Source organism: Filicampus tigris, chromosome 7, assembly GCF_054856515.1.
Source record: "Filicampus tigris isolate MCC_2025a chromosome 7, RoL_Ftig_1.0, whole genome shotgun sequence".
Classification (NCBI taxonomy): Eukaryota; Metazoa; Chordata; class Actinopteri; order Syngnathiformes; family Syngnathidae; genus Filicampus; species Filicampus tigris.
Window position 1 is genome coordinate 19,530,454 of NC_141223.1, and position 22,672 is coordinate 19,553,125.

The 22,672-nt window shown below is 41.1% G+C and overlaps 1 protein-coding gene across 1 annotated transcript; it reads left to right on the forward strand.

Moving 5' to 3' along the window:
* The first annotated feature begins 13 nt into the window (after positions 1-13).
* Positions 14-21,137, forward strand: kpna4 (karyopherin alpha 4 (importin alpha 3)). The gene is made up of 17 exons (XM_086036315.1): positions 14-279; positions 7,173-7,217; positions 7,362-7,451; positions 11,493-11,522; positions 11,626-11,678; positions 12,047-12,142; positions 12,397-12,482; positions 16,527-16,613; positions 16,707-16,876; positions 17,223-17,267; positions 17,370-17,501; positions 17,600-17,728; positions 19,317-19,421; positions 19,501-19,572; positions 19,674-19,836; positions 19,933-20,027; positions 20,899-21,137. Exons 1-17 carry the CDS (start codon positions 211-213, stop codon positions 20,992-20,994), a joined length of 1,563 nt encoding a protein of 520 aa, XP_085892441.1. The 5' UTR covers positions 14-210; the 3' UTR covers positions 20,995-21,137.
* The last annotated feature ends 1,535 nt before the right edge of the window (positions 21,138-22,672 follow it).

Sequence of the window (22,672 nt, forward strand, 5' to 3'; positions counted from 1 at the left end):
GCAGTGAGGCTTCCCCCACCCTTCCTCTCGGCCACCGGCAATCCCAGCATGCACCGCGGCCTTTCCAGCAGTAGCAAAAAATAGTCCGTTAACGAGCCAGCGAGAGAGAGCAAAATAGAGCGAGGGAGGCCGAGAAAAGGGAACGAAGAGAAACGCTAGCTTAACTTGGCTAATTCCACGAGTGAACTAAACTGCGCCGCAACCGCTAGCATGGCCGACAACGACAAACTGGACAACCAGCGACTCAAGAATTTCAAGAACAAGGGTCGGGATTTGGAGGTAAAAAAAAAATACAGAAGTCACGTTTTTGTTTATTTATTTTTTTAACAACAGGGGCAACGAGACTCCACAGCTCGCCGCCAACTTCGTCCCTTTGGTTTCCCTGTGACGTCGTTTATAATTTATACAATCGGGAACTTTGCCCCCAGGCTTCAAATAAGGCCTCCACTGAGAACATTGTTTAAAACCCCGACTTCTGCGACATGGTTTTACCGCTTGAGCCTCGGTTTATTCACCCCTTTTTGACCGTTTACTGAGTGAAGTATCAGAGAGGATCCGCTGGATCTACTTGCTCGCTGCTAGTCAGGGCCACGGTGTACACGCTAGCTCCAGTAAAGCAACCGAGCATTTGAACTCGATGTGTACTGCTGCCAAACGCCCTCTTATACACTCCGGAGCGCATATGCGTGAGGAAAATGTAGATATTGAGGAGTATCTCATCGATGGGGAAGTTAATACTGGAGCGTATTAACGTCACGTCGAAAGCTGCAGTTGAGCTAGCGCCTGTTAAAAGCCTGGAAGCCGCAACCCCCCTCCCACTATTTTAGCATAAAAACAATGGCGTAGGGGTTTATCATTTATCTGTAATTGCCCCTCTTATCGCAGTTTGTTGCAATATGGTGATTTAAAACTTGACTAAAAGCATGGATTTTTGCAATCCAGTGATCTCCATGGATGGAGCTAAGCTATATGCTAGCTACCGATTGACATGATTTACAGCATTTCGCACTGCATTGATTGCGTTGTACAACACTCGCCGACCATTGTTTTGTTTTTAAGGGGCGTTTTGTTTTCAGTATGAATATGCGCAGTATTGACTGAATCATCCTGTTTGACAAGTCGTTTTTTTTCGTGCTGCAGGTAGGTTGGTAGGCCGGTGCACGGCAGCTGTCCTGTCAATGACTCTTCATCACAGTCACTGGTGAACACTGCAAGCTACTACAGTCCATAAATATTGGGGCTTCGACACAAGTGTAATCTTTTTCGTTCTAAATGCCACCACATTAGCTTTGAAATGAAACAAACACGTTTTGATTTAACAGCGTACTTTCACCTGTAATTTGGGGTACTATTTACATCCAAACCAGGTTAACAGTACATGACTTACAACAATTTATGTACGTACCTCTCTTTTTAAAGAACCAATAGTACAATTGGCTGTCCTATGATTAAGTTGGCATGTATTGAGTATTTACTATATATTGATAATGTGACAGCGGACAAAAGCAACAGGGTGCTTTTCTTTAATTATCTGCTCATATTCAGCCAAATGCTTCAAAACTCATTTGATGATGCTTCACAGTGCAAATGGACAGTGACCCACACTAAGCATGCTGTGAAAGCAACCAAAGAGTTTTTTTTTTCAAGGGACAGAAGTGGAATGTTATGCAACGACCCAGTCCATCACCTGACCAGAATCCGATTGAGCATGCGTCTCATTTGCTTAAGACATAAACTTAAAGCAAGCAAAAACTCCCCAAAAACGAGCTGATACTGAAGACATTGCATTAAAGGCCCAGGTCCTGACTGAGCAGGGATGCAATCCAGCATCTGCTGATGTCTGTGTTCCAGACTTTATTTGACTGCATAGAATTTGCAACCTAGCATTTAAAAAGTGAAGGCTCAATTTATTAATTTGCCCTGTTACTTTTGGTCCCATAAAAGATGTGAGGCATATATAAAAATGGTTGTAATTCATACACAGTTCACCAGATTCGGATATAAACATCCTCAAATTAAAGATGAATGGCTGCAGTTAAAGCACATCTTGTGCGTTTCATTTCAAATCCATTGTGGTGGTGTTTGTTGCCAAAAAGATGGGAATTGTGTGGATGTCCCGATATTTATGGACCTGACTGTGTTAACCAGTGCACCACAAGTAATTGTGAATTGTGATTATTTGGACTGTGCACATTGCTGCTCTTATGACTCTTATGATTAGGCATGCTGGGGATCTGAATGTGGCACAACAAAATTCCCCTGGGCCACTCCTCTGCCATCACAGTGATATCAATATATTAAATTTATTATGTTTGCCGTACAAATTAGGATCCATCAAGGGTAAATTCCACTCACACAGCATATATACACATGCCAACATGCAGTGATGCGATATGAACAAAATGTTATATCTCGATACAGGATCATTTTATATCCTGATCAAGGCCCAGCCAATGAATCGACTGATATTGGCTCTTATTAAATCAGCAGGATTTATTTTTTAAACATTTTTTGTTTGTTTGTTATATATATATTTTGAATACATACAAACACATTACAACATAAGACAAAGATAATGACGTTCAAACGTTTCAGCCAAAAACCCGGCCAAAAATCACATGAATTTTGATGAGTTTTCTCTTTGTTTCAAAGTTAAGCAAATCCTACAGACAAAGTAATGTAAAACTGTCAAATGTGCTGCTTGTAATTCATATCTTTATTGTTGGACGATGTAAGGGACCAAAAAAGAAGTTACTTTATTCATGATATATTTTTTAATTAATCCCATTAATCATTATTGGAATTTTATCCTGCCAAATACCGGAATTGGCATCAGCCTAAAACAAAATACCTATCCGTTGAGCCCTAATCCCAATAATTATATACATCTGGAAATAGTAATTTCCTTAAAATCACATGAAATTAATTGCAATTTTCTTTCATCTTTATTCATAAAACAAATGTTATATTGAAAACTCATTAATATGAATAAAAGAAACAAAAATACAATAAAACACAAATACCCAGTGGAAAAACACCATTCAAAATATATGACAGCACAACCATTTTACAAGTAATTTACACAGTTCTGTACATTATGTAGTGTAATGTATAATGTTCACATCTATTCTGTAGTGAGCAATGTGTTCGGGCCGCATCTATAGGCCTAGATAGACCAGTCCGACGTTGACCAACTAGTACTGCCGCTTACCCCCTGTGGCGTTGGGCCAACTGTCGGCACGTCGCGCTGGAATAATACACTGCAACGACGGAAAGCGACGCTGAGCATTAAAGTAACTTCTGCGCATGCGTGAGATGTAATACCCCTCCATACCATCGGCGGCAGTAGTCATTATTCTTTATGGTACGAAAAAGCCAACCGGAAAGCTATTGGCCGTGGGTGGATTATAAACACATAAACAATGCTTTCAGCTATATTTTTTGCTCACGATGAAGTCCCATGCAAAGCAAGCCCTTATGCTCTTGACACAGGATCGTGAAATACTTACATTGTCAACCCTTGCTCTTATACTTGCAAGAATATTAAGGCAGCAAAGTCGCGCTCAATGTTCATCCGGCTTTGTCACTTCCTGTTATTGCCCCGTGCACTAATTCGCTGTGTAACAGCCAATCGGAGAGGTCAAATGTCACGACTCAATATGCCGATTCAACATACTGAAACGCCCACCAGGCGCTACCTGACTGGGTCGGAGGTTACGACGGTGTTCGCTACATCAAACGGCAAAATCTGTCGCTTACTCGCGTCGGATTAGTGTATCTAGGCCTTTAGTGCGCAGACTGATTCATTTTTTAGAAAATGGTTGTTCAGAAAAATTTGTGAATGCTTATTTGTAGGGATGTTCCGATCAGGTTTTATGACACCGATACCGATCATGCATGAGTGAGATCGGCCGATACCAATTCCGATCACATGGAATAGCTGTATATTTTTCCATTTATTTATGGTGACTGCTATTATGCAACATTATTTGAAAAAAAAAAAAACAGCCCTATTATTGCCGTAATTTTGACAAAAATCTATATATATTTTCATGAAGAAATACAAAACCGTTGCTGGCACAATACAACAATTACTCAGTCACAAAGATAACTGAAAAACCTAAATTTACCAGCTTTTAGTAACACAGTTTTTAACATAAAAATAATCAGCAGTCTCAAAAGACTTAATTCTGCAAAAAGTCAAATAAATAATATGCCACCTAAACATTGCATGGTTCATAATATAATCAAAGTAGAAAAAATAGTCACATGCAGGCTTCACCTGAATAAACTATTCAATGAGTTCCTGAATTGAAATGACTCAGGAACTTTGTCTTGTGCATAGACAAACTATCTTGTGCATTTGTCAACGAGAGAAAAGTCACTGTTAATCTGTTTGTGAATTATAAAATGATATAGTGGATCTGTTGCCCACAAGTGACCTACAATGCGTCTCCCTGTGGCAATAATGCCACTTATACTGGGCTGTCTGCCTTGACTTGATTCAATGCAGGGAGCCTCGTAAACTCACCATGTCTCCCAATTGCTTGTTCTTCAAATGTCGGATTAAGTTGGTTGTGTTGAAACTTTTGGCCTTGCTGCCCGCGCGAGGTACCTTTTCATGGCATATACAGTATTACAAGACGCAAACTCCGCACACACACAGCAGACAATGCTATGTTCACACCAACTGCGGGGATCGGAATATTCGATCAAAGCCTTTTATTGACGATCAAACTGACTGATCACCCGCAGCTCATACTTCGCAGCCTTGTGTTGCGTCCCTCCCCTCTGCTCGCAGCGGGGCCGCGGCTGGGTTAGGGAGCCTTTCTGGCGGCGCGTTTCAATTGGAGTCAATGTAGCTCGCGCGGGCGGGCACGGTTGCGTGCAGGGTGGCAACGGAGAGCCGTCATCGCGTATTAAACAAATAAACTTTTTTGTCATTTCGTCTCTCGGCACCCAAGCATGAGCTGCGGGTGATCGGATGTTTTGATCAGCAATCGGCAAAGGCTTTGATCGAATATTCCGAGCACGCAATTTTTCACGAAAATCGGCCGATCACCATCGGTGCATCCCTATGTATTTGCGAATGTGTGGCCTGTCACTTTAAATGTTTTTGCATGCCTTGTTAACGCGTGTGAAATGACTCGTCAGTTGCCACAAGCGGAGTCATTTCATTGCTTTAGTGAACGGTCTGTTTGGGTGCTGTCATGTTCCATGTTTGGGTGTCAGACTTGAGGGGGCTGACTCACGCTGTTAAAGAGATGCAGCTTGTCTCACTCCTACTGCTCAAAACTTGGAAGTCCTGCTCAAACCAAATCTGCTCAGAGACGGTGGCCCACCTCCAATTCGTTTGCATTAGTATGTTTTAAAGAATGAAAGTAGAAATAAACTGTCAAATTGTGACTCCAAAACAAAAATAACATTTGACCATCGCTGTCATACAAGTTTCAAGCTCCTTCAGTAGTGAAGGTGAATTCATGTCACAGATGCATTTAAATTTGAAGCACTGTTTAACAACCACTCATGTATAAAATGTACTTAACTACTCTTAGTACACGACACCACTTAATACGTCTTATATTGGAAAACAAGCCAAACAAAAAGCAAACACCCACCCAGAAATAAATACTCTGATGCTTTAAGGATCTGACTAGTCAACCCATTAAAGTCTGAAGCCCCTCGTGAGACATCTCTCTAAAGCCTAAGGTCGTCTTTGGAGTCACCCTTGAAAACCTGACATTTTCGCCACCTACAAAATAATATCTCAACCCCTGTAGCAGAAAGAATTCCAAAAGAATTTGACGTTAGACACAAGACTTTCACACAGGCCCGAGTTTAATACTGTTTCAATCGAATATGCAACTGAAGCACTATTTTAATTAAAAAAAAAAAAATCGAGTGGTAATTACCATGCTGTATTCTCTTACAAAGACGTTGAAATCGTCATTGCCTACGAACATATATCTTAACCATACATCACGTTTGGATGGTTTCACGGCTTTAAGGTCCGCACGCGTGTAGTCTATATTATTGCCATGACTTGCATCAGAGCTCCCGCGATAGACTGTGCGGCCATTACTTCTTGAAAAAAATCCGGATATCCTCCGACAATTTACGACACCGTCACGTGTATATTCTGATGCATTTCATTGGTTAAGAGACTGAGAATTGGATTAACAAAAGATAATGACATATACGCTCGCCCGGCTTTAAAGGGAGAAACACGCAACAGCGGTCCGGCTTTAGTGGTAGAACCGCGGCTATGCGCTCCCGTTCTTAATGGGCAGATTTTACCGGCCAGCCAATTAACCCATTATGGCTCTTCAAACATTGCCCGAAATTATCTGCCAAATTGCTGATAATTGCTGATTGTTTTTACCTTTGTGTACGCCAACCCATTATACAGCAGTTATACACACGCAACACTGGTTTCATTATTTATTACACATAAATCTAGATGATAAAAACATGTATCCTTAAATATACTCTATATAATACTATTTGTTGATAAGGTCATTCTATGGACCTGTTATTCAAAACAAAGCCAGTCTTAATTTTTACAAGCAATGTTTAGGTGAGCAATGCCAGTTGTGCAAGGAATTGACCTGGATGCCAATATTTTACACACAACCTGAAGTCACACTTTGTTTTAAAAAATTAATTTAATAAAAACATAGTGCAACATAATTCAAACAAATTTATTAAATATGACACATTCAACTACTGGTTACACAAGTACACATGACAAGGATTAATGTCCTTATAACGTCCTTAATTAGAAGCATTGTGCCATGCAATGCATTTTGAGAACTAAATATTTTTTTTTATTATTTTTTTTTTTAAACAATATATTTACAATCGACCCACAGGGAATAGGGGCCAGACTGGCCTGTGAATAGAGAAAATATTTGCATATTATTGACGGCCCTTGAAATGGATTGGTTAGGGGGGGGGAAATTATGTGTTATATAGTTTTAAAATTAATTGGCCGGTATTTCATCTGTATTTGTTTCTGCCAAAATTGGCCTCAAAAATCGATATCGGTCGGGGGCCCCACATTAAGACGAGGTTGGGAGCGCGTACTTGAAAGTTTGAGTTATTGAGATATTTTTCTTTGGAGTATTCGCTCAAACACAATTCTCATGCTAACAATACTTTTGTCTCCACAGTCTATGAGAAGACAGAGGACAGAGGTTGTTGTGGAGCTGCGAAAGGTAATTAATTGATGTCATACGTTTACTTTAATCTGATGTGTAAAATTGGCACTGTGTCGCCCAGCTGAAATTATGCACTTTTGTTCAGATTGAGAGAGAAAACATACATGCATGCATTTAATATTTTCTTTTGGTCCTCAACAGAACAAAAGAGATGAGCACCTCCTGAAGAGAAGAAATGTGCCCAATGAGGACATTTGCGAGGATTCCGATGTGGACGGAGATTTCAGATCGGTAGGAAGAATTTTAGGGATCTGTAAGGCAAAGTGATAATGAATTGTGTTGCAACTGTTTGTCCATTGTGAGGTTTAGGGCGGATTTTTTGGTTTGCTTTTTTTTTGCCTTGTTCTCCCTCCTTGCAGCTTCCCCCCATTTCTTTGAATCACATGAGCATCACCTTGACATTACTATTAAATGTAAAACAAGTGAATGCATATTAATGAAAAACAAAATGATGCACAGTAGCATTAGTGTCAATTCTTGTATTTCGGTATTTGGTAGATTCATTTTCTTAGGGGGAAAAGAAACACAATTTAAGCAGACTATCATGGGTAGGCGATTTAAACTAAATTTGTATCCAAGCCCGAACGCGCCGTAGTGTATCACTAATAAAGTAGTTAAAGCAGAATTACAGTAAATTATTTGGATGGAAAACATTACGTGACTGTAAATAATGGAAAATTGCGATGTTAACTGATTGTGTCTTCTTGTGCCTGGACGAATTCTTATGCCACTGCACAAAGTACTTTACTGCGCCCCTTTTGTGACCTCATATGTCTTGGTTAAAGTAAACATTTGTGAATAACTCTTCGAGGCATAATTATAAAATATAGAACATTTAAGTACAACAGTCACGGACTGTGCCTACTTGTACCATTTTGTTTCCTCGAAATGTCGTGATTCGGGAAAAAAATCGGTCAGTTTCCCCCGTTGAAATAAAATTCTGTATTTTTCAGACCATAAGTTAAAATCCTTAAATTTTCACAAAAATGGACAGTGCGACTTATAATGCAGTGCGCCCAGTGTATGGATGGGTGGCGGCTTTTCAGTTTGTCGTCTTTTATTCAAATTCCTTCGTATTACATTTGAATTTTCATTCTCATCTGCATCTAATCGCTAGCAGGTGTCTGCATTTTTTGTCATTCCGGAACTAGAACTACTTCCTGCATCCATGTCTAGCAATCATGGGAAATGTAGTCTGACTAGCCTAATGCCGCTGTCGCCGTTGAGACCCAACACAAGCTGAGCTTTTCTGGCAGCATATTTCCAATGTTACAATGACTACGTTTACCTGCAGTCAATATTTGGGTTAAGGTCAAAATTCAGATTTCTGAGTCATTCGGAATAGACCGTTTGCATGGCTTGAGTTGACAGCTACCCCCCCCACTTTTAAATAACTCGATTGACAGACGTCATGACACAATCATACATCATCTCCGCTTGTTACTTGTTTCTGTCGAAAAAACACATTATATTCATGGTACTCATTGCACGAATGAAGCAGACAGTTTCCTCCTCGCTTTAAAAGTGTGACGTCGTACTTAGTCTAGCTTTCCCCTTGTTTTATGTGTCGATAAACGTGTATTTCGGGTGGGTTGCACGCCAAACAGCGCGCATAAAAGCACTTCCTGTACTACAAAGACTACGGTTGGGCACCGAGAACCGGGACTCGAATGGAACCGGGTCCATCATTCCGTTTCTCCCAGAACTGTTCAGATTTCAGAATGTTGGTGATAAGTTTCGATTCCTAGTAAGCCATGCTACAAACGAATTTTTTAAAAAAAAGGATAATGGTGAGTGCAATGACTTGTTTACAGCTGTTGACCTGTCAACCAAGATAGCATTTAGCATTAGCCAAAGTAATAACATAACCACCGGTCACCAGGTTGACGAGCGATGTTCAAACCTTTTGTCTGTTGGAGGAGCCCCTCCAATGGAAGCAACACCCATGTTGTTGCACGGTGAACAAAAAGCAAGCGAGACACATGGCTCTACGCAGCATTAAATCGATTAAATAAACATACCGTACAATTATAATAAAGTATTTAACATGCAATGCTTCACAAAAATAATGCTCCTCATAACCTGGTGCGTCTTTTTAAAAAATAGCCCCGTTCTTTTATATTGCATTAATGCATTAAAAATACAGAGCGCCTAATGGTCCATAAAATAAATGCCATTAATGAGTTCCAGTCTGCTCAAAACACCACTGTTATTTGGTGCACATTTCTAATAAGAACAAAACTGTTTTGTATAAAAACTTAAAAGAGAATACAAAGAACTGAACTGTTTAATGCTTGGTGCATCAAAGAGGCCACTCAACACTTCAGAGATTCAATCTGGCTAACTGCTCAGTGCTATTGAGTGGGTGGAATACAAATGGCCTACTTAATCATATATCAACAATGACACGTCGCTCTGAGTCACCGGCGCACAGCCGGGAGGGTCTTTTTGTGGGACAAGTCGGCTGGCTGCTCTGTTTAAAATACTTAACATGCCAGTCACCTCTTGGCGTTTAAATAAATGTGATGATAGAGCAGCTAGCTTACGTTGGTTAGCCTAATGTCAATGCCTTTTATTTATTTATTCATTTATTACCATTTATTTATTCATTTATTTTTAAATGCTTCAGATTTTTGCTTCCAAGTCCTTGACTACACCATTTGAATTTCCCCAACACTGTAGTCCTCCTCGACAGTGGTTCTGTTCTTTGCACTTTTTTTTTTTTTTTGTTGTAGTTGTTCAGCTTTCTAGGTATCTTTTACATTACATTTAAATTCATATTTTCTACTTGGATGTAATTGGGTCAATGAAGTATTATTTTGGGAGCAGAGATGCCAGTTAATATCATATGACGAATGATCATTTATTGCACAATAGGGCTGCATAATATTTGAAAAACATGCAATATGGTCAGTGGTACACATCATTTTTTTCATGGGTTATTCACACATGAGTACCAGGAGATTGTCTTTGGTACTCGCCACTGTGTCAATGGATCGCATAAGTCACAGTTCGGCTCGGTCTCGGATTTTGAGCCACGGTTCGGATCGGTCTCGGATTTTGAGTGACGGATCGGATCGTTTTTTCGGAAAAAAGCAAAAAAAACAAAAAAAACTTCATTTATTTTATAAAACGCTTTTGCCAATTTAAAAAAAATCAACTCCTAATGTCTAAAACTGCCGTTTAGGACTTAAGAACATAACACAATATAAGGCAGGGTAAATTGTTTTTATAAAATGAAAGAAGACAAAAGTTTCATTTTTATTTATTTATTTTTTCATAATGAAAAAGACCTTGAAGTGCAATTTAAGGCACCTTCCTTTAAACATGGACAGTGCATTACAAGTAATCTAGGTGCACAATATTGAAAAAGAAGTTTAAAAAAAAAAAAAAAAAAAGTAAGCAAAGGAACAGCTGTTGAACTACCAGCTGGGCACTTGTTGCTAATAACAGCTGCTAGCCACTAACGCCAGAGACTTGTGCCGTATCATACAGTGATGGCGTAATTAACTAGCGATTTGTTACCGACTGAATATGATTTCGGGATGGCGTTGTGTTGATGTTGATGGCAAGCTGAAACGTCAAAAGCATAAGTCAAGGTAGCCACTACGTCACCATGCGGGTCAATTTCAAAGTAAAAGTCTATGACGGCTATTGCATTGGCATCAATGACTCAATGTATTATTTGGTAAGCTTTTCTTTGAAGTTAGCCTTTGCGGAGGCAGTGTGTTCGTTGAGTATGTTTGCAAAACACTCCTATACATGCGACTTACCTGATCCATAAGGCTTCCTTTGCTGCCATTAGAATGAATGCGGATTAATAACGTTGCCATAATGTGAACGCGCACCAACCACCAACCATTCTGCGGATCATACTCGGCCCAAACTGACGCTTGATCCGTACCGATCACGGATCAAAGATGATCCGTTGCACCACTAGTGTGTACAGGTACGCAAAGGTGCGTCATGACGGTTTATGTTGCGCATGCGTACCTGCGTACCAGTTACGTGTACCCCTAGATATGGTCGTTGAATATAGCGATATTGCGATATTTCACACATGTCTTTGCGATATTCATATTGCATGGGCCAATATCGCGATACTGATATATTGTGCAGCCCTATTGCACAACACCCACTCGGTTCAGATGCCGTTCCTCATCCCAGTGTCCCCTCACCAAAACTTCCTTCCTGCTTTGTCATAGCATGCAAAATCAATTTGAGGAAGGATACTCTTCTTGACTAATGACTTCCTAATATGTCCTTTTTCAGCAAAACACCTCTCTTGAAGCAATAGTGCTAGTAAGTTGTCAAGTTTGATTTATTTCCTTGCATACTCCATATTATATCTAATGTAGATTCTATCCTTCTGACTTAAACACAACTTTCCTCTTTTGCATTGTAGAATGCCACCAGTGATAACCAGGGCATCCAGCTGAGTGCTGTTCAAGCTGCCAGGTATGAGCACAAGCACGCGTGTCTATCTCTTGAGCTGCATGTTTCTCTGGTTTACAGCAGTAGAGATTAATAGACTTTCCCCCCCGCCCTTCTAATGTTGGTATCCATGAATTGGTTAAGAGTCTGAAATTCTCAGAATTACAAAACTTATAAATTCTCTCCATTGTTTTGACTTCTTTTCAGAGCACAATCCCATATTGTAGTACTTTGTATTCTGCAGTGACATCTGCACAAGAAACATGTCATGCATCTGGCGTTTCCTTGTTGACATTGTTCAAATTCTCCCAATGCTTGGAATTGTTGTGCATTGCTGTCAGCATGTGTACATGAATAATGGAATGTGGTCTAAATGTCTCTTGTTTATGTAGGAAATTGCTGTCCAGTGACCGCAACCCTCCCATAGACGACTTGATTAAGTCAGGGATCCTTCCTATTCTTGTCCACTGTTTGGACAGAGATGACAAGTAAGTTGACACGAGTCCTGTGTGTGTTAATCATAAAGTAGTTTGGCTATGTGTTGTTATTGGTGTATGCTTCAAAGATATGCAAATGCCAACGGTGCTCGGCTTACCGGAGACCTGAACGGTGATGCAAGTATGCAAATGTGTTCCAGCTTTCACCTTTCAGGAATGGCATCATGCACAAATGACTCATCAGCACGCGCTTAATGTTTGATGTTGTCAAACATTGCCTTTCGCTGTGTTTCTCCCTTCTGCAGCCCTTCTCTGCAGTTTGAGGCAGCCTGGGCTCTGACCAACATTGCGTCTGGCACTTCTGAGCAGACCCAAGCTGTTGTGGAGTCCAGTAAGTTGCATGACACACTCATTTTCTTGGGGGTACGCTGTAGCCGACATTTCGGGATTATGAACGACACACAACATCAGAATATGTAACCGCATGGCGCAAAAAGGGACCCTCAGTTACCGCCATATCCAGTTTTTCAATTTGTTTCATATTTATGGCCTAGACATCTTTCTGACAAATATTTACTGTAATTACGGAATGACAGAATCTCCCCTTGGGGATGAATAAGGGAGCTCTTGTCTTCATTCTATTAACTGAAATAATTTAGAAAAATAAAATTGGAGTTATGCGCTCCCTCTTATGAGATCCAGTTAGCAGGCGAGCTGCAGCATTTTGGACCAAGTGGAGACGCATGAAGGAGGGGACTGGCTGACTCCAAAATAAAGTGCATTGTAGTATTCCAACCGAGATGTAACGAAGGCATGGATTACTGTTTCTAAGTGCTGTTGTGAAAGGATAGGCTTTACACCTAAGACAGCTGCCCAAGACGAAAGATGGATTTAAATATACAGTATGTCACAAAAGTGAGTACACCACTCACATTTCTGCAGAGATTTCATTCTAATGTTTAATAGAACAACACTGAAGAAACATCGCTTTGACACAATGAAAAGTAGTCTGTCTAAAGCTTATATAGCAATGTAAATGTATTTTTCCCCATCAAAAAAACTCAAAATATATCCATTAATAGCTAAATCACTGGCAACAAAAGTGAATACACCCCAAAGACACTACACCCCTAAATGTCCAAACAGAACTGCTTGTCATTTCCCTCCAAAATACCATGTGACTGGTTACTACCCTTACTAGGTCTCAGGTGTGAATAGGGAGCGGGTGTGTTCAATTTGTAGTACATCTCTCACACTCTGTCATACTGGTCACTGAAACTCCCAAGATGGCACACCATCGCAAGGAACTCTCTGGGGACCTTAAAAAAGAAATGTGGCACTACATAAGGCTGGCCAGGACTACAATAAGATTGCCACCACCCTGAAGTTGAGCTGCAGTATAGTGGCCAAGATTCTCCAGCGTTTTAAAAAATCAGGTTGCACTCACAACAGGGCTCATGTTGGACGTCCAAAGAAGCTGAGTGCACAGCGTCACATCCAATATTTTCCTGTTGAGGCGTTTCGTGACTTGGAAAATTTCGTATGAAGAGACGTTCGTAAGTAGAGGTACCACTGTACTGTGAAATACTGGAGCAGAGAATGATCCCCTCCCTCCGGAAACTGGGTCGCAGGGCAGTGTTCCAGCATGACAATGACCCCAAACACACCTCTAAGATGACCACGGCTTTTCTAAAGGGGCTAAGGGCAAAGGTGATGTACTGGCCAAGCATGTCTCCAGATCTAAACCCAATAGAACATCTTTGCAGCATCCTCAAGCGGAAGTTGGAGAAGCACAAGATCTTGAATATCCCCCAGCTCCGTCGTGTTGTCATGGAGGAGTGGAAGAGCATTCCAGTGCCAACCTGTGAGGCTCTGGTGAAATCCATGCCCAGGAGGATTAAGGCGGTTCTGCAAAATCATGGTGGCCACACTAAATATTGACACTTCAGGAACTTTCACTTTAGGGTGTACTCACATTTGTTACCAGGGGTTTAGCTAGTAATGGGTATATTTTGTTTTTTTTTTAGGGAAAAAATACATTTACACTGCTATATAAACTTTACACAGACTACCTTTCATTGTATCAAAGCGATGTTTCTACAGTGTTGTTCAATTAAACATAGTGGTGGGCGATATGGCAAAAATATATCACGATTTTTAAAAAATAAAGTCAAGATCATTATTTTATCATCAGGTTTTTGGGTCTAATTTGCACATTTTTGACCATTTTCCTCATGTTACATAAAACATATTTAAAATGTATATAAAACTCTAGAAGAAAAAGACATTTTAAGCTTTCTGAATAGGTTTTAATTTGAATAGTGACAATTTTTAGCAAAATGTGCAGTGAATGTAAACAAAAGGTAACATAACGTAAACATTAAAAAAACAGCTCGTAACGCGGGTCTCGTACTTTGAAGAGTCTTTTAAACCCCCCCGTTTTCCACTGTTTTAATGGGAATCATGTCTTCAGCAAGGTAATCACTGCCTCAGTTACTTCTTGACACCGCTTGGTTGTTTTTTCATATGGAGTGCCCTTGTTAAATGACTGTGTTACCGTGGGTTGTGTTAGCTTGGATGTAGCATGTGTCTGATCTCCGTTTGCTTTGGCTGTCGGTGTATTTTTTGGGGTGCTGTCTCTGTCTGCGCAAGTGATTAAACAGGTTTGTCGTGTTGCCATCTGACGTCCAAACCGAGGCTCTGCAAACTTTTCAAATAACTGGTTTGCTGTCTCTCCGACGAGGAAAAGCCAAACCAAATCGACACTGTGGATGTGGAGTCACTTTTCGGGATCAACTCTGCTTCGTGGTGACTTTCCACTATAGCTTCCCGCAATACAAACAAACAGGAAGGCGGGGAGTGTCACGTACAGTGCACTGTGCGTGCTGTGATTGGTTGGTCGGGTATGCGTCAACGGCTTTGAGCAGCCATAGAGCCAAACTGTATAGAATGTGCCCTGTAGACCAGTGGTGTCAAACTCCAGTCCTCGGGGGGCCGCCCTCCTGCATGTCTTAGAGGCTTCCTCGTCCAACACACCTGATTCAAACGATCGTGATCAGGATCAGGCTCCTGCAGAACTTGCTGCTTAACAGATCATTTGAAACAGGTGTGTTGCAGCAGGGAGAGATGGAAAACAGGCAGGACAGCGGTTCTCGAGGACCCTGCTAGACGATCAAACGATCTTTCAGCTTTATGAGATTGTCAACATGTAAAACCCCTTAACGGTCTAATATTGTCATATCGCCCACTCCTAATTAAACATTATAATGAAATCCCCGCAGAAATGCCAGGTGTGTACTAACTTTTGTGACATAGTGCATCATCTTTGTGTTCAATCAAAGAAGGCCAGATTTCACACTGAGCTAGTACATTTGTGACTAAATTGAGACAAGATCATTTCTGTATGCATGCTTTTTTTGAGTGTGATTACCTGTGAGATTTTTCGAATGTAAAATGGGTACCTTGGCTCCACAAAGGTTGTAAAGCACTGATCTAGTATTTACTCTCCTAAATAAAAGCTCAAGTTATTAAACAAGTTTTATATGACACGCATAGACTGACTGAAACAGTTGAGCCGAAAACGTTTTTCAAAAGCTGTTCCACCCCCTTGTGGGTGGGAGCGGCATGGCTCATTGGTAGAGTGTTTGTTTCCTAACCCGGAAGTTGTGGGTTCCATCCCCGGCCATTGTGACCATGTCGAAGTATCCTTGAGTAAGATACTGAACCCCCAGTTGCTGCTGAAGCTGCGTCATCTTTAGGTAGATGAGGTACAGTGTGAAGCGCTTTGAGTACCAAAGGTAGAAAAGTGCTATACAAGTGACAGCCTATTTACCATTTGTGTGTGCATTTGAGTGCCAAGAAGAGGCAGCAAAGTAGCTCGACTGAATGTTGATGGTATAGGTAGACAAACATGTATGTAAATGGCCATTTATCGAGTCAAACTATCGTGCCCATTCAATTTTTTCGAACGATAAGTTGATATAGTAATTATCGTGACAGGCCTAGTACGGACATACGTTTAGAGGTTATGTATGTTGATCAATTAACTAGTTTGTGGAGCGATGTAAAAAGATGTGGGTTAGGCAGCACAAGAGGCCACACTCAGTTATCTTTGTACTTTGTCCTATAAAAATGTTTTTCTTTATAAATATTTACTATGTTTATGACTTTACTTCTGCATTGGCATAGGTTAGTCAGATAATGACATGTTGCTCCGGATTACATTGCCGTTTTATAAACTGAACTCTCATTGTAAATGGAGGACCCCCTTAACTTTTGTCTCTACAAGTGTCCATTTAATAAGAAGTTTATTCCTATCACGTTTTCATTATCTTTACCTTTTATTACTTTAATAATGAACAGTACCACAGCAAAACAATGAGTACTAATGGGAGTAAAAACATGTCTCACCAACTTAAGCTGTTTGTGTATGCAGACGCTGTGCCGCGCTTCCTGAGGCTGCTTCACTCCCCTCATCAAAACGTGTGCGAACAGGCAGTCTGGGCTTTGGGCAACATCATTGGTGAGCTGCTGGCGACAGGAGCAAGTTTGCCCTATTTTAGATCACCTATGAGGTCAAAGGTCAAACTGACAAATGTACGTGTCTCCTCGCCAGGTGACGGCCCACAATGCAGAGACTACGTGATTGGCTTGGGCGTTGTCAAGCCACTGCTGTCTTTCATCAGTCCCTCCATCCCAATCACCTTCCTCCGCAATGTCACCTGGGTTATGGTCAATCTGTGCCGCCATAAAGACCCTCCACCACCCATGGAGACCATCCAAGAGGTTGGTGAGATTCCCCCAATTCAATTCAGATTCATGATTTTTTTTATGCTTTACTTTTTGTATGATGTTTAATTGCTTTACTTAGACTTCATTTGGCTTTTTCTGAAATTACTTCACACTTGAGCTTTAAGCGATGTTGAGAACGCACTCCAGGGCCTATTTAGTGAATATGAGTTCTTAATTTTGATCGATGTAGCTTTAGTATTACGTTTAGTGTCCTTAAACCCAAAGATGAAATATTATATGAAAATGCACATCATGAAGTCCTCACCATCTCAGCTACAACAGATCAGGCAGAAATGTTTTCCCTTTTGACCTCCTCCTAATTTACATTTTTAAACCTTAGATCCTGCCAGCTCTGCGTGTGCTGATCCACCACACTGACGTCAGTGTGAGTAAACTTGTTTGACTGTTTGAGGAAGTCTTGAAGAAAGGTAATGAAGTTGAACATTTCATTCCTGCAATTCCATCCCCCCCCCCTCGCTGCTTCCAGATCTTGGTGGACACTGTGTGGGCTCTGTCCTATCTGACGGACGCTGGGAACGAGCAGATCCAAATGGTGATTGACTCTGGCATTGTTCCTCACCTGGTCCCACTGCTCAGCCACCAGGAGGTCAAAGTCCAGGTATGGCAAAGACTATAGAAAAGTCTCCTGTTCTTTTTATTTTATTTTATTTTTTATATATATAAATGTTTTAATGACATTTTACTCCTTTCATCCAGACCGCTGCCCTAAGGGCTGTGGGCAACATCGTGACTGGAACAGATGAGCAGACGCAGGTGGTGCTCAACTGTGAAGCTCTCAACCACTTCCCCGCCCTACTGTCACACCCGAAGGAGAAAATTAACAAGGTCACGCGCACATGCACACGTCTGGCAACACACACACACACATGCACACGTCTGGCTGCGTTCTACAGCATGGCGTTGCTGGAAGTGATGACATCTGAGACGTGCTTGTGTGAAAGTCGTGTGAAAGTTTTAGGTGGGTGAAATGAGGTTATCATATAGAAAGTCTACACATCACATGGAAGACCGCGAGAACGACGACGATGAGGACCACAGCCTCCTGTAGTTGTAGTTGGTTAAGCACTGGTAGAAGGGGGATAGTAGTTGGTATGTGTGTTGATGACTGAAAGTGTAGTTCAATTTAATGGGTTGGTGGCAAGAGAGTGCTGAGTCAGCCCTGCTGATATCGGAGTGCATCTGAGACCAGTCACTTTCAAATAAGAGGCTCATCTCGTATGGTTTGTGACATGGACGATGATTAGAGCCTCAACACCGCTCTCACCCCACCCACAGCACGCAAGTCTCTGCCAGGCATCCACTCTTTACATGGATGTCTGGATTCTGATCCAGCTCAGATGCACTGTAGAACGAGCGAGACAATTGTGAAATGTTTTGACGCGTTGGTCTCAACCAGAGCCGCAGTTTAAGCAAAAGCTCAATTTTTTGATCCCAAAGACATTTTTGCAAGTTAACAAAATGCCAAACCGCCTAGAACGCAGAGGTCCTTGTCTTACAAATCTGAAAAGCATGCAATGAACAAGCTCGAGCAGCAGTGTAAATAAATGGTCAAGCCTCATGCGGCACAAGGTACACTTGGTTTGAATTCATGTATCATTAGTTCTTTATCATTTTTAATTGAAAATTGCAAATGTGAAAAAAATTCCATTCCATTTTCGGCTCGGATGAAAAATGTTTAATTAAAAGGTGGGACACTTGACTGTTTGATTTTAAAATGTAATTGGTCGCGTGAATGGGCACCAGTTAGCTTGTTAACAATCACAATCACCATAGCCGTACGTCAAGAACAGATGTGTTAGAATTGTAATTGTAATAAGCTTCATGCATTACTACCTCTGACACAAAAGTTAGTCTTTTGCTGCAGTTAGAACCATTTTATGAAAGTCTTTTCTACTCTGTCTGTTTGCACTTTGCACTATGCTGAACTGATGCTCTGGGACCACGTGTGAGCATGAAGTTTTTGGAAAACAATGGCATTAAACAAACAATCAATACTGAAATGCATTTTTACTGGTGATTGTTAAGAAACATCCAGGTCACATAAATCCGACCAATTAAACATTTGAATCAAATTCAGTCCTGTAGCCTGTTTTTCAATTTAGTATTTTTGATCTGAGCCAGAAATTTGAAGAAGCAAAATCAGGCTTTTTTGTTGTTAAATGAAAAAGCAAAAAAAGAAAATGATGAGTCACACACATATTTTTTTCCTCATTTTAGAATGCCAATTGAAATCGGAAAGAACTATCGATGCACTATTTTGCCGTTTTTCTGACGTTCGATTTTATTACGGTGCTGCCACCGGTACTGTCCAATGTCGTCAAGTGAGGACGTCCTGCATATGTTAAAAAAAAATAATGTGGCCATATTTCAGTGGACATACCTAACGCTTGTATTTGTGCCCTTTGTCCTGTAGGAGGCGGTATGGTTCCTGTCAAACATCACAGCAGGAAATCAGCAGCAGGTGCAGGCGGTCATAGATGCAAAGCTTGTCCCCATGATCATTCACCTTCTCGACAAGGTACACACCTCTCATAATTTTATGAATGCTAAAAACACATGGCACATTGAAAAAATACTTACTTGGGATGTCAATTTAGGGTGACTTTGGAACCCAAAAGGAAGCCGCCTGGGCCATCAGCAACCTTACAATAAGTGGGAGGAAAGATCAGGTAGAAAGCGTTCAGGGTTTATACAAGGTTCCTCTTTTCATTCTGAAGGACAATGTAGTAAGACAAACTAACCTTTATGTCCCGCCTCGTGGTGCCTTCAGGTGGCGCATCTAATCGAGAAGCAGGTCATCCCTCCATTCTGCAACCTGCTCACGGTGAAGGACGCCCAAGTGGTGCAGGTGGTCCTGGACGGCCTCAGCAATATCCTGAAGATGGCCGATGAAAAGGCTGAAACCGTTGCTAATCTCATTGAAGAGTGTGGAGGTGGGCTCCATTTGCATCAAGATCTTAAGCTGTCCTTTTAGTTTTTTTTGTTTGTTTTTTTTTGAGCTTGTGTTCATATGGGATTTGTCTGTACAGGTTTGGAGAAAGTGGAACAACTGCAGAATCATGAAAATGGCGATATCTACAAGCTAGCATATCAAATTATTGATCAGTTCTTCTCATCTGATGATGTAAGTTGTCTTATTTGTCTGGTGTTTAACGTCACTACGCACAGACGGCTCCCCTGTAGCACTGATGAAAAATTGTAGCCCCTCCAGCATTTAAGTTGCTCACCCATTCTGCATTCTTCAAACTGCATTTTGTTACAGTGGCTTAGTTTAAAATAAAAATAAATCCAGTACCGTACGTTTAAGTAAGATTCAGTTGTATTTAACTTTAAGATGCAAGTAATTTGCATTAAGTCACAGAGAATGTTTGTTTTCAAACATTGATGTACAGATTTTAACTTAAATGCGCTACATTTTAAGTTTAGCATGTTTGTATTTTTTTTTAAGCACAGCACTAATCTGCATATGGTTGAATGGCTAACAAAAATACAAAGCTACTTTTTAGGAATAGAACATCGCCTCGTTTTTGAACACTTGTAGGTGTGCCTGTCATAAAATAAGCAAAATAATTGCAGAAGGCAGCCAGCAGAGTAGTGTTTACTATTTTTTATTATTTATGTATTGTTTACTTCAGTGTTGTCACTGCTCCCTGTTAACACTTGGAGTTATTTACATGCACATTATGTGCATCTGCGATTCAGCTTGCTAATGTTGTGGATCCACTAGTGTAAACAGACATATCGGTGGACTTGTGGTCCGTGCAGCTTTGCAGACTTAGTTTTAGCGCTTGCCCTAACTGTCGGCCATGTAAGCGAAGTGTTTCCACATCCAATCCGTGCCTCTTTTTGTGTAACGAGCTGCGGACAAGTGTGAAAGTTGTGGCTACAAACACGAGCTGCATAATGATAATGAAATTGATCAGGTTGAGACAATTCCATTTCCTCTCGTGTTAATGTTTGCCACTCGATTTTCACTCTTTGTCTGTGTGACTCAGATTGACGAAGACAACAGCCTGGTCCCCGAAGCCATCCAGGGTGGAACTTATGGCTTCAACTCCGCCAACGTGCCAGCCGAGGGATTCCAGTTCTAGATGGCATCTGGGGTATTCTGGAGTTTTGTTCACGATGCAGCACTCTGTTCAACATAAACAAAATTAGGCGAGAGAGAGCGAGAGAGAGCGAGTGTGAGAGAAATTTGATCCATTGTGCTTGGCTCGTGGGATCCATGGCTGCATCTTACCTGAGAGAGAAAAATGAGTGGATTTCATTTGGCATTCCCGGGGGAAAGCAGCCCAAATGAAGTTTGAGTTGGCAAGTGGGTGCGAGTGAGAATGAGTGGCTACATGTTGCAAAAAAAAACAACAAAAAAAACCAACAAAAAAAAACATGACAAACACAAATCAAAACCAAGCAAAACCACACCTACATCGAAACATGTCGAGAGACATGGCGACACAACTTCTGTAACTGAAGCGACGACTTCAACAACTCGATGTCCGCCCGAGGAAAACCAACAATACAACAACAAACTCTTAATTATGAACGGAGATGAAAGGAGCAATCATCACAATTCTAGAGGGCGCCACCTTCCCCCAATCGGCCACGCTATCAGACGTGTGTGTGAATGGAGCCATTGCGTATGAATGTCTGGACTCAGCGCTGAGGAACCAGGTTCATCTCTTCCCAACAGGACGTCCAGACGGGACACCCTCCTCCTCTCCTCCGCCGGGGGGGCGAGGCCAGGAGTCCGGCTGCTTGTCACGTGTGCGAGCGAGCGAGCGAGAGAATGGGCGGATGGGTTGTGTGTGCGTGACTGGGAGTGTGCGAGGACGCATGCGGGAGACTGCAACGAGATACAAATGCGACATCTTGAGCGAGAAAGCGCAGCGAGGTTTAGAAAACGAGAGAGAAATTTGGCGTTTGAGGCTGATCCTCAAATCCTTGAAACGAAGAACTTTGGATACAGGAAGAAGAAACAAACAAAAAAAAATCAGTGCAAGGAATATTTTTGTTTTCAATTATTATTAAGTTGCTATTAATTGACACTGGACATTGCGAATGGCAGATGCACAAAAGCGGTGCATTCGATTTGAAGATGCATTTGGTGGCTTTAGGAGCTTTTTTTTTTTTTTCTTCCCCCCTTCCTCTGGCGTGTTCCTTTTTATGTGTCCACCCCATCCCCCGTTATCTTTTATTTTCATGGCTTCTGTAAAGGCGAACATCACGACACACCCTCCCATTACAACCCTTAAGCTATGCCACCACATATGGGCTTGATGCAGTCAAATTGACACCATTGTTGTTACCAATGAAATGATGGGTTAAATTTTAATTGAAGTCCAGCAAAACCACTGCTTTGCTGTTTTTTTTGCCAGAGCTTTGATTTATCATGAAAGGGAGAAGTGAACATTGGTCATTTTCACATAGGATTGTGAATCTCATAACCCTTGCATGTACTCAAATGATGGCACAGTTTCTTTTTTTAGTGTCTTTTAGTTTCCTTAGGCTGTGGATACAGTGTAATTTTTATTTTAAGTAAACTGTGCTTAAATGTTACATGGATGCCCTTCCCTTACTCTATTTCTCCCTTAATGTCTCACTTGCTAAATCTGTATGGATTTGCACATGTTCTGCAAAGTGAGGTCACAAGTCTTTGTGATGATTGGTTGGTCTGACCTGCCTGTGGCCTCTACAATATGCATCACTTTGACCACAATCTTTCAAGAGTCATCCCTGAATGTTTTTTAGTGATCGTTGAGAAAAAAAAAT